Here is a 12,589-nt window from a genome sequence, read left to right as displayed (position 1 = left end):
TAGGTTAGAAAAAGATATAGATAACAGCGTAGTGGTTAAATACTAAATGTCCGATCATCTACTTCATAATTGGTAATTGAGAAAATGCAGTTGTCATTATATTCATTTTGCTGCTATTTTCATACTTGGCATTAAAATGACGTACATGTTCTTTCATCGGTGATTTGATTGGTAGATAACGTGGTGTTTTGAAAAGCGAAAAAAAGTTTCGCAAAGGAGAGTAAGGATAGAAAAACCCTGACTTTGCTACACAAAGTTAGTATGCAGATGTTTATTTAGATGCTTCGATAAATACATCATGGAACTTACATCAGTTTAATTTTCATGAAGCAGCATCTTTGACTGGAGAAGTTTAATTCTCAACATAGCAGTCAAGTCTTTATTGGCCTTATAAAATTTACCCCACAATGTACTCTACATGTTACATAAATAAGTTGACCTTCTTGAACAAAGCAAATATGGCCTCAAATACTGAAAATGCGGTACATCTTAAAAGTTGGTAAGCTTTAGAAGCTGATTACATTACGTAACTGTTTTTAATGTGTGTATAACAACGGTGCTTGGCATCTATAAGATTGATAAGACGTTTATGGTACTATACTACAAACTTACAATTTTGGGATCTGAATCGTACCACGATTTTTAAACTTCAAAGGTACTTAGTTGGAAAAGCTTCTTAAAACTGTTGTTTACTAAATCTGTAATAAAAGTCATCAACTACAGCTCAACTCTTTTCTTATGAATCTTGTTTAACGCTCGATTGAAATAGGAATGGGTCGGGGCAGCATGTTATGTAGTCGAAAAAAGGAAAGCGGAAAATAAGAGAAGAAACCATTCTTCCTTCCTCTCTCTATTCAAGCCCTAGGGATGGGTAGGAGTCGAGCCTTTTTTCCACAGCACACCAAAGCTGTCAGGGCTACTTACAAAGTTACGAAGGAAACAAAGCTAACATGCAAAAGGACGATAAGCTCGCCAATTAATTTTGATCGATTGATCAGCTCATTGATTTCATGTCTCTTTGGCTACATACAAGAAAAAAAATTTTATGGCAACAGTTTTTACGGGGTGCCAGCTTACTTCAGTCTTTCTAGGTAATGAATGTTTGTTACCATGATGACTCGGTAACCAATGTACCATCGCCATCAAACAACAGCGGCACACACCATTTAAACTAACTCCAATCCTGATCGGTTTTTTCTATAATTACTTTAGTTTTAATTTCCCTACTATCAAGCTTTACTCCACTTATACGAAACACAGCATTCTGTTCCATGAGTAGATGCAAGGTAGCTATTCCATGGGCGGGCATTCTTCCACAATCTCAAGAAAATCATCCACTGGACTCAACAGTGAGTTGACTATACCACTGTCCTGTAGTGTAAAACATTCAACATTAACACCAGTATCCAAAGACGGAACCATGATAGTGCCAGATGTTCCCTACCACACTTTTCGAAAAAAAAAACTATTATTATGAGATTAATGGAATGCTCGAAGAAAGTAAAAAAATCTTGCAAGTCATATAAACCCCTCATACTTAAAAAGATAACCTACATCAGAATGGATTTCAGAAAAACCTTCTTACGAACTAAGTACCCCCACCTCCGATTCCTGTGCCATTTTTCTTTATCTGATAAGTGCTTTCGATACTGCCGCTGTTTGAAGTATGAAGTAACACATGAACCTAGTATATCTCGGTGGACTTTGCTTATTATCGAGCTCTCTGTAGATCAGAGGTGGCGTATATGAAATCCTCATATAGAGAAAGTGAGAACGGCAAAAAAAAAACAAAACAAAACAAAACAAAACAAAACATAACAAACAAACAAAAACCTAATTAGCTTAATAAACTAAATCAAACATGAGTTCTTCCAGTCAATTCTGACAATTAAGTTGGTTTTACTCCCGGACCTCTACCAAACAAAACACTTTATGTCATTTGTAACAACACATGACTTAATACCTGCTGTTCAACACGGGAGCTGCTCCTATAGTAAGCAATGCCTCGGCCTTTTGGAGCACCTACAGCAATACAGCGGAATGCTTCGGGAAGAACATCCTTGGGAATGGTAAAGATAATCTGAGCCCAGATGAGCTCTGAGAAGCCAAGAAAGAAGCACCACATCCACTGATACAGGTCCATGCCTTCCACATGAAAGGCTGTGTGGAAGAACTCAACTATTACGATCTGTTGGAAAAGAAAATCAATGAGAAGAAAAAAGACTTTGGAATAGAGCTGAGGGCTGCTTTCATTTCTTTGCACAAAAGTAATAATAATAATAATAATAATAATAATAATAATAATAATAATAATAATAATAATAATAATAACAACAATAATATTGATAACCAAAAACTTAAGGTAATAATTATCATCACATTTAACTTTATTTAAGAGAAGGTAACAAGTAACTGTTTGACTGATAAACCTAGGTCATGAAAGTAAAGTTACAAAAATTGTAAAGTTACCTGCATTGCCAACTGTCCCAACCATATGTTGAGGAAAGCGAAGTTCTTGTAGATTCCAAGGAAGACATTTCTTTCCTGCAGCATTCGAGCATTGATCTCATTAAACAGCTGCATGAGCACAAATGTTGTGAACACCATGGAGGCATGTTGAGTTGGCATGCACAACGTCTCTGAATGGAAACCATCTGTAATGTCAAACCAGTCACTTCCTTTGAAGATCAATAAAAATATGACAACCAGCTGATAGATGCTGTGACCAATCACATTGCGGAGCAAAGTGCGAGAAATCAGCGGTTTGTGACGACCATACGGTTTGTAATTCATGAGTCTGTCAATGGGAGTGTCTCTTGTTAAGGCAAAGCAGGCCAGTGTGTCCATTATCAGATTGATCCAAAGCAGCTGTGTAGCTACCAGTGGACTCCTCTGAAAAAGTAAGTCATTGGGTTAAAAAAAAAAAACATCATACTTGGTGATACTAAGCTATCACCTAGCTGAAAAGGAAAGTAGGAAGCAGTTTCTGAAACCAACCAATCACTTTTTACAGTCCTTAACCCTTTAGCTCCCAGATCAAAATTTGTAATTCTCCTTACTGTCAACCATACAATTCCTATAATGTTAGTTCAGAGAATCTAGTATTGAATCTACCAATTATCTCCAAACTTGTATTTTTCTATACTCTCATAACTTATCTGATTGATATTGTATTGATATTTTAGTGAGAAATTTAGTTTTGGTCACTCATGGCAGTTAGAGGATTAAGTTTCATTGCCATAAAGAACACCATTACTTGCACCTGGAATAAGAAGCTCCTGGGTCACCTCACATATAGAATGGCGCGAGACGAGTAGTACTACAAGAAGGCATTGAGAAAATATATTTATACCAAAACAAAGAGCAAGCAAGTTTGAAACCCTTTTAATCCCTTTCATTGAGAAGGGGAATGCAGAGATGACTAATCACCAAGGTGAATTTATTCATTGATAATCATGATGAGCAATCCTCTTTATCATGAACAGTACAGTAAACTTACCCCCACAAAGCCTGCTCCAAAGATCACCACAATAACAGCCACCCAGCAGGCAGTAAAATGAAATTGCAGGAATTTGAGGATAGTGTGGTAGATATGACGTCCCCACTTAATGGCATTCACAATGCTGCTGAAGTCATCATTTAACAAGATAACATCAGAGGCTTCCTTGGCAATGTCTGTTCCTGCCACTCCCTGAAACATAAAGATGACTGTTAGAATACCAAGATTGTAATGGTAAATGGAAATTATGAAAAAGGAAAGGATAAGTAAGCACTTGCCCACTCCTGTTAATTTTCTGGCAATGTTTTAATGTATAGCCATAAACGACATTTTTTAATTCAACCACAACATTGAGAAGGCAAGTCAGAGGGGAATTCAGTGGCCTTAGGGTTGAACTTGAAGAAACCATAAATCTAGTGAGCTCTTAGCGTAAGACTAGTTAGTGCTGATTTCAAAGGTGAAAAATGTTATTTTCCTTGTTTTGAAAGCAGCCAAATTCTGAGATGAATTGAAATTTTTTTAACTTCTTTAAAGGAATCCTTGGCAAAGTTTGCTTTTGTCAGATGAAATGTGTAGGAGAATAAAACAAGTGTTAACAATTTGTGTTTGTGCAGGGCTGCTCACTAGTTAAACATTTTCAAATAAGTGTTACAAATTTCATTTCAAACCTAGGGAGACAATTCTCACAGCAAGAATTTGGTGGATGGAAACCTCTACTGGCTCTCTTATTTAGGGACTAACAAGAGGGCTGATAACCCATCCATTAACTAGGAAAGCCTTATTAAGATACAGATGTTGATTTAATCAGATTACATGGTCGACTGCTCCAAACTAAAGCCATAACTTGTGGATAGTTAAAATGCGTAATGATAATAATAGGTTAGGTGACTCACATGGTAAGGTAAGTGATACTAATAAAAATAATCAGTGATGTATACAGTAAAACAGAAAGATTCCTGGTACTCTTACCATAGTGAAACCAACATCTGCCATTCTTAAGACTGGCCCATCATTAGCTCCTGATCCAGTCACAGCCACAATCTCCCCAGCACGGTTTACATGACTCTCCATTATTCCTTTCACTAAAATGTACTTATCTAGGGGCGTTGCTCTTGCCAGGACACATAGCTTGGGCAACATGGTATTAAACCGGTCAATGTTAATCTGAAGATGAAAACTCAAATTAGTTGTTTCTAAATTCTGCATTACCATAATGCCTACTCCAATATACTTTTGCAGTCCTTTGGACCAGTACAATTATGTTGCATGCAACTTCACCAGAACATGTGGAACAGTAGTATGCCTTAATGGTGGCAAAGAGGGGTCTCATGAAAAAATTTTGAAGGGAACCCTAACCCTAGCCCTAAGCAAATTCATGCATCATGTGTACTGTAAACAGTATTTCATGTATCGCAAATTTAAAGGGAAAACTTTAAGTCTCACCTTACCTCGCCTTTCTGCTTTCTGTGAACATGAGGGGATGCAAATCGTCTGCACTGTAAGTACATATCAAGCTCTGTAGGTGATTTAATCCCATTTTAATCCCATCTGATCTCACAATTTACGAAAACTTCATTATTCTTGTGAAAAATGATAGCCGTCTTATTGAAACTTGATGACAAGTATAAGCCGGCAAAGAAAACAGTGCAAAAGCAATTATCTGTCACATCGATGTCAGCAGCAACAGGATTATGACACCTTACAGTCCCCATACATTTTCTTAGACTAAAAGTCTAAGAAAATGTAGGGGACTCTCCGGGATACTTACAGTACAGACTATTTGCGTCCCCTCATGTCATGTGTCATATATTAATTTTGAGCTTAATCATGCACCAATTGCATTCCAGTGTTGGTTGCCTTTTGGCAAACCAAGCCAGGCTGCCTCTAATTACATTCATACACCATGAAAAATTAAAATTCTCAACCATGTAACTGTACTTAACAAAGGTAAGTTAAGTCAAAATTAGGCCCTTTTTCAAAACTTGTGAAGAAAGACAAATAATTGGAAAACCTTCTATCGCTCCTGTTACTAGCAGCTTTTTAGTTGCACATTACAATCCAATGCTTTCAAAACCAATTACCTTTTTGTCAGGGTCGTGGATGTATGAGTTGAACTCTTTCCCATTATACACAAGACTCTCTTCATCAGATTTATTGATGATACCACATTTAACAGCTATAGATGTAGCAGTGATAATATTATCACCAGTCACCATACGCACAGTTATACCAGCTCTCTGACATTGCCCTATTGCATATGGCACCTTGGAATAAAGATATTATATTTGAAAACAAATTGATGTCACAAAAAATTTTTTGAACCAACTACCTTAAATAAAATATATCTCTTAACTTAATGCAAATACTACACTGTAGGTGAAAAAACTCTGAAGTACTATTAGTTTTAGGACAAAATGAACAATTATTACAGTTTCATGGCTGCAAAAGTAAATGCAGATTAAACAGCAAAATAGCACAAAGCATCTGCTGATAACCACCAAACCTGTTCTCTCACTGGATCTTCAATGCCAACAATCCCCTGGAGTGTCAAGCCTGACAGAATTTCACTTTCTCTTTTCTTCAATAGACCCTCACCATCTTGGAAAAAGAAATATAGTTTGTCAGTTATTGAAACTGAAACTCTACACCACTGATACTGTCTTTGAGTGAAATGGTAAAAAACATTTTACATATTAACAAAGAACAGAAGTTGTAACTAATTATAAGTTCAACAAAGTGGTCAGACTGATGACTGGTCAGATTGATGACTGGTCAGACTGATGACTGGTCAGATTGATGACTGGTCAGACTGATGACTGGTCAGACTGATGACTGGTCAGACTGATGACTGGTCAGACTGATGACTGGTCAGACTGATGACTGGTCAGACTGATGACTTCAAATTGCAGCATTTGAGCTAAGAACTTACAAGAGTTGTTCTTGAACATTTCTTAGATTGTCTAACCTTTTATGTGTGACTCAAAGCCAGTAGCAAAAGATGCTAAATATAATTAAATCTAATTCTTTGATCTTTGGTCAGACCTCTTAGGAAACTGCCCCTTGATAACTCTTGATCCCATATTTTGGTACCTTTTACTAAATGTCTGAACAAAATTAAAATATTCTCCTGGTCTAAATCAAAATTCTGCTTCAAATATTATTTCAAGCTGTTCCTCATGCTCTTTAAAATTCAACACTTTATCTACATCCAGTAAAAAATGTCCCTTTTCACAATTTGCTGAAACTTGCAATTTTAACATAGAAAAATACTTACAAATATGCCAAACAAGACTCCTTGAATGAAACAAGAGCCTAAAATTAGGCATTGGTTGTATACTAACTTTCAAAATATGTGATCTATCACTGGTCTGCTACTGATTGAAACAAATGTTATTTCAAGCCAACAAATTAATGCTGACACATTCATTAGTCTCCACTGTTTTGAACACTTTCTTTAATACATTTGTGCCCGATAAAAAGAAAAATAAAATGAAGAGGAAAAATTTCAAAATATTTCCTTCTTTTTCAAATGTGTATTATTTAGCCAGACTGAAGATGTTTAATTTGGGGTATTACTCAAACAAAGAAGAGGAGGGTCTGGAACAATCCAAGTCTCACTCCGAAGACCAAACTGTGTGTGTACCAGGCCTGTGTACTCAGCACTCTCCTCTACAGCAGTGAAGCCTGGACCACTTATGCAAGGCATGATAGGAAACTCAACACATTCCACCTGAGATGCCTGCTACATATCTTGTGCATCAAGTGGTAGGACAAAGTGTCAAACACAGAAGTCCAAGAACGTGTCAATGGGAATGGCATTTACTTCATCCTTTGCAAACCCAGGCCCCATCTCCAAGGATCTTTTGTATGGTGAGCTAGTAGAAGGCTCAAGACTGACAGGGTGCCCATGCCTACACTACAAAGATGTGTGCAAACGAGACTTGAAAGCCTGCAACATCAACACAGACATGTGGGAAACAAGTGCAGAAGATCTTTCCACTTGGTGTATCACTGTCGCAGGGGTATACATGAAGCTGAGAAGACAAGGACTGAACATCTCATTGAAACGAGATGTGGGAGAAAGAATTTTGTCAGCAGCCTCGGCACGCGTCTGTTTTTACAGGCAACACCTGCATCAGGGAGTGTCATTCGTATGTTGGATTCCACACCCTCTCGCAAAGATGCCAAAAAAAATTCAACCGACACTACCTCGTCATCTTTCAGAGACAGACAGATGACAGCTACTATACTCAAACAAAGAAAGCAAAAGAAACTAGTTGAAAGCAAGGACTGTTTCTGTAGAGGTCAGTGAAGTTAAAGCTCTCTGAAATTCAGTAGCAGTTACCTTGTTCAAAGTGTTTTGTTGAAACTTTAGAGAATTTAAAAAAACTGAAACCACTCACAAAAAGTGTTACTGGATAACTCTCTTGTGAGTTGTGAGTTGTTTTTAAAATAAGTAGTGGTTGAGATAAGAATAAGGATGATAACATAATGTGTTAGTTGCTATAACCCAGAAATCACAAAAGGAGAGAATTCAGCTGTGGATTGGAGTGAAAATGTCAAACTACTTAGATACTCTGAAACAAACAATAAGTAGCCCTGGGAAACAATCAGCTCAAAATTGGGTCAAGATCAGAATTCTATTTTACCACCACTCACTCCCTCACTCACCTCAATGACATATGTGGCTTTGCCTCCTATAGGAGCCAGTAGCCACAAAAAATTGAATTGTTTTTACGGGAAAACATATTTCAATAACTTGCTTATTTTCAATGAAAACATAACAGCTTTAAGTTTCTTTAATTTACACATCTAACAAAATGTCATCTTGTTGACCACAATTTCCAATGTGACCCTTTCTGTAAATCGCTTGCCCAAAATACTGTGGTGAACCATGTCATCTTCCTCAGCCAACATTCTGTACAATTTAAATCTAAATGTATCACAGAGCAAGGATGTGCATTATCCAACAAATATAAATAAAAGATACATGAATAAGTGTGGATATATAAGTAAGTTAGGCTAAAAAAACTTATTAATTTTACCTTCAGGAGATATACTTTTTGTTGTTAGACAAAGAATACGCAAGCCCTCTTGCTGCCAAGGGTCAATCACATCTCTTGATAGATTCTCCACACTTTCCTTGGTTAATTCTTTCAGGTCCCCATTGATTCCAACAATATGAGTGCAATGTTCAAGCAGTACCTCAGCAGCTCCCTTGGAATAAAGCTGATAGCCTCCTTGATTACCACTGATAATAGTACTCATACATTTGCGGTCAGGTGTGAACTCAAAAACCTTAATTAACTTGCTCTCAGGATAGTCATCTCTCCAGGACTGGTAGTACTCTCCAAACTGGAACAGAAACTGCAACAGTGCAGCGTCAATCCTGTCACCACTCTGCTTAGGAATGTTGTCCTTTCCTCCCTCCTACAGGCAAAAGGATAAGAGGGTACAGTTTAAGATTCATGTATACTTTTAAACAATGTAAAATCCATTTTATATCTCTCAAGAAACAAAATATGTTATTGTATATTAGCCAACCCTTCCTTAAGATCTTGAGGCATGTGATACCTTCTCAATTTAAGCTAATACAGAACCATCTATAACTGGTTGGAGCTAAAGTCAAAGAAAGGCTCTTTGTTAGTGAGTCCAAACAGAGTTTGCACTGTGAAGTGTACTGTTGTGTGCTTGCAATTCATAAATTCTGAACCCAATAATCCTTCTCATATTGGAGAATTGAGTGGTTGATCTCCACATCCCACTCTTCAAAACAGAGTGAAAACTGGCAAATGAAAGTTCAGACACTTGTTTACCTTGACACTGATTATCAATTAAAAGCTCACCTGCTAAAATTCAGATGACTCTAGACCACTTTCAAAATTAACAATCAGGAGTAAATGTATTTTGCCTGAAACTTTAAATTTGTTTACAGGCAATTTCTCAATTTCTATAAATGTTATCTTTAATTTGTTTCCTCAAAAAGAATTCCATACTTCATAATTGTGATCAGTGTGTCTTACTTATAGTCTTAGACCAAATAATATATTTTATTGCAAAATCATTAAAAAATTAAAATTTTTAAAGATGAAAACAGTTTTCAACCATATCTGAGTAGAGGACTTCAATTCTGACCAACTACTCTCCTCAGGTAATAGTAATTCATTGCTGTATATATTTGTCAGGAGCAAGAAACTTAAGTTATTAACATAGCAATAACATTGTGGAATTCTATTGAGCTAAATTGATAGACTGATAATACGTAATTGTTTGTGCCATGTATTTCTGAGATATTTCATTATTTCACTTTCTAACCCACATTTGAATCAAAGACAAAACAGGTTCTATTTGTGGAAATTTTCCGAAGCATCAAGTCAAATAAATGATTGTCTTTTGGAGTTCTTAACTACTGACATGTTTTGAAAAAACAAGGCTACCATGGACAAAGTGGTTTTAATTAGTAAAACAAATTTCATAAGTAATTGGTGAGCATTTTTTTTCTCTGTGCCATTCCTATTTTGTTGGACCTGTCTTTGTTTTGTTTCATGAAGCTTCATAACATTATATGTATGTGATTAGTCTTTGAGTTATTCTGAGATTGGATCAATGAAAAACCTCTAAGAGCACATTCACATCCCTTACGAAATCTAATATATTTAACCATATACCAATACAAATAAAAGGTTTGACAGACAAAAAGATGTCACTGCACCTAGAAATAATTATATACAAACCAGGATCTGTGCTGAATAACTTGTGTTGATGGATATTGCCTTGCACAGATCTTCAAACAGGTTTTTTGGGATGTTGCTTCTGAACCCTCGTAAGTCCTCCTGAAAAAGATAGACTTGTTCTCCAATGTAGCTCTTTTGTACTACCATGCGATTCTGGGTAAGAACCCCTGTCTTGTTACAGCAGATGTTTGTAATATTTCCCATTGTTTCTATCATGTTTACATGTCGCACCAATGCTTTGTCATTGTACATCTCCTTGACACAGAATGCCAGACAGGATGACACCACTAGAGAGAGGGCTTCTGGGACAGCAATGATAAGCACAACAACACCAATGATTAGGGACTTGATGTATTCATTAATGAGACCAGGCTCAAAGGACTGTCCTTGTGTAGAGAAAGTGTGCACACTAAAGCGGATGACTATAACTAAGATGGCAACTACTGCCAGGATGATGCCGATATGACCAAGAGCAACTTCAACCCTATTAACTTTTTGTTGAAGCATAGCATTATCTTCCTTGTGGTCAAAAGAAACTGAATTGATATTCAAAACTGCTTCATTGGGGAAAACTGCCTTAAATGTAATAGCAGTGGGTGATGAAGCAAACTGATTGTTGCTCTTGTAGATCTGGGTATTGGGACCAACAACCAACACAATCATTTTGCCACTTCCATTGACAACATGGGTGCCAGCAAATACCAGGGGGTCTATTGCTTTGGAGACCATACTCTTCTCGCCTGTCAAAGTTGATTCATTGACAAGAAGATCATTTTCCTGAACAACCACTCCATCAGCTGGGATAAGAGTTCCTTTATTCAACAGGCACAGATCACCCACAACCACCTCTGAAGCAAGAAGATCTAATACAATACCTCCACGGATAATCTTAACTTTACGTTCTCTGTTGATCTTGGACTGCAAACTGTGGAAATGACTTTCTTTAAGATAGTCACTAAAAGCCACCAACAGAATCATTATCATTACGGTACTCATGATTCCGATACCCTCGTACATTGCTACAGCCAAACCATTTCGACCTTCACATCTTTCAGGAAAGACAGCCCCCAGAATTACAGAGAGCAAAGCTCCTATAAACAAAATCAGTATCACCCTGTCCTTCAAAGCACAAAAAAGATATTGTAAAGGAGGTCTAGTAGGTTCCAGAGGCATACAGTTGTTTCCAAACTCTGCTCGCCTGTGCATCACATCCTCGTGTATTCCAATTATTCCCCTGTTCATCGAGGTTTGAAGCTTGTGTGTCAAGTGCTTAACATCTCCAAACTTTTCTTCAATAACAGCAGCGGCTTCAACTCCCCTACTTTTCATGACCTCCACTAGCTTCTCCTTTGTAGTGTTTGTGAGATTAGGCCTAAACCCCGAGTCTGTTTCGTCCGTCATTTTGAAATATGACGGTCACAGACTGTGCGCGAGTCAAGACTGATGATAATAATAGGTATGATGAAAATGATCGTTATAGCTGTTCACCTAGGTACAAAACAAATTATATTCAGTCTGGATGTTCGAGACAATGGCAATATTTTCAGCCCTTTGAAAACCCTCGTGACTGAGCGAGTGGTTTATAGCGAGAGACGTGATCGAGTTTCGATAAAAATCGCACAGATAAAATTGAACTACGAGGTCTAAATGTGTTTGATATATATCTCACACGAAAATCTATTATGAAAGACGGGAAAAAAAATTTAGCACCTTTGTAAGAAGTAGTGTGCGAAGAAGTACAAAGTCTCCTTAAGCTAATATACTCGCTGAAAAGATGGTTAGTGAGTCACTACCTTCATTACCTTAATTTTTATGTAATTTCCTTACCTGTGTGCAGTTAACTGAGGAAAAAACTACACTCACCCGAAACAAATGGCCAATGAAGCACTTACTATGTTTTTCTCGCTAACATTTCCCAGAAATTTCCTAACCCTCCCGGGACTACACGGCCAAATTGTTCTCTCTATTGTAGGGGAGGGGTGAGGTGTATCCTACCGTTAGTTTTCCTCTCGCTTTCATGGCACTGTCTCTGCACTGAATCTTCAGTCCAATTTTTCGCGATTAATTACTGATCTAACACTGAATAATAACTTCACAATATAATAAGATAATAATAAATGCACACAACTTACTTTCTAGGGAGGGGGCGGATCCAATATTGCTAATTGCATGCACCCACGTTTGAAGTTGTTTCGAATTTTCAAGATTTACCAGTTATATATAATTTTTATCGCTCCGGGGGGGCGGGAAGATGAGAGACCCTGGGAACGAGGTTGGAAAAAGCAAAGGTTCTTACTAATCATCGTTTTAGGACAGCCCCGATTTTAGCGGCAACGACTTGTTTTTGTGTCTCTTT

The 12,589-nt window shown here is 37.2% G+C and overlaps 1 protein-coding gene across 3 annotated transcripts; it reads right to left on the bottom strand.

The window, feature by feature from the left end:
* Positions 1–256: 256 nt before the first annotated feature.
* Positions 257–12,247, bottom strand: LOC131793344 (plasma membrane calcium-transporting ATPase 1-like). 3 transcript variants are annotated; one of them, XM_059110756.2, is made up of 10 exons: positions 12,229–12,247; positions 10,234–11,721; positions 8,545–8,929; positions 6,003–6,097; positions 5,581–5,763; positions 4,469–4,663; positions 3,500–3,691; positions 2,470–2,892; positions 1,964–2,188; positions 257–1,371 (listed from the first exon to the last, which is right to left on the bottom strand). In XM_059110756.2, exons 2-10 carry the CDS (start codon positions 11,632–11,634, stop codon positions 1,291–1,293), a joined length of 3,180 nt encoding a protein of 1,059 aa, XP_058966739.2. In that variant the 5' UTR covers positions 11,635–11,721; positions 12,229–12,247; the 3' UTR covers positions 257–1,290. The 3 variants fall into 3 exon arrangements, with proteins under 3 accessions (XP_058966739.2, XP_058966737.2, XP_058966738.2); XM_059110754.2 differs by lacking the exon at positions 12,229–12,247 and adding an exon at positions 12,061–12,171; XM_059110755.2 differs by lacking the exon at positions 12,229–12,247 and adding an exon at positions 12,097–12,159.
* Between the last annotated feature and the right edge of the window lie 342 nt (positions 12,248–12,589).

Source organism: Pocillopora verrucosa, chromosome 14 (assembly GCF_036669915.1).
Source record: "Pocillopora verrucosa isolate sample1 chromosome 14, ASM3666991v2, whole genome shotgun sequence".
Taxonomy (NCBI): domain Eukaryota; kingdom Metazoa; phylum Cnidaria; class Anthozoa; order Scleractinia; family Pocilloporidae; genus Pocillopora; species Pocillopora verrucosa.
The sequence above is the reverse complement of the archived record's forward strand: the minus strand, read 5'-3'. Positions and strand labels throughout refer to the sequence as shown.

Coding starts and splice junctions, on each gene's coding strand:
- LOC131793344 (XM_059110756.2), bottom strand. CDS start 11,634: ATGACGGACGAAACAGACTCGGGGTTTAGGCCTAATCTCACAAACACT. Junction 8,930..10,233: donor GTTATTCAGCACAGATCCTG/GTTTGTATATAA, acceptor TTTTGCCTGTAG/GAGGGAGGAAAGGACAACAT. Junction 1,372..1,963: donor GCTCCCGTGTTGAACAGCAG/GTATTAAGTCAT, acceptor TTTACACTACAG/GACAGTGGTATAGTCAACTC.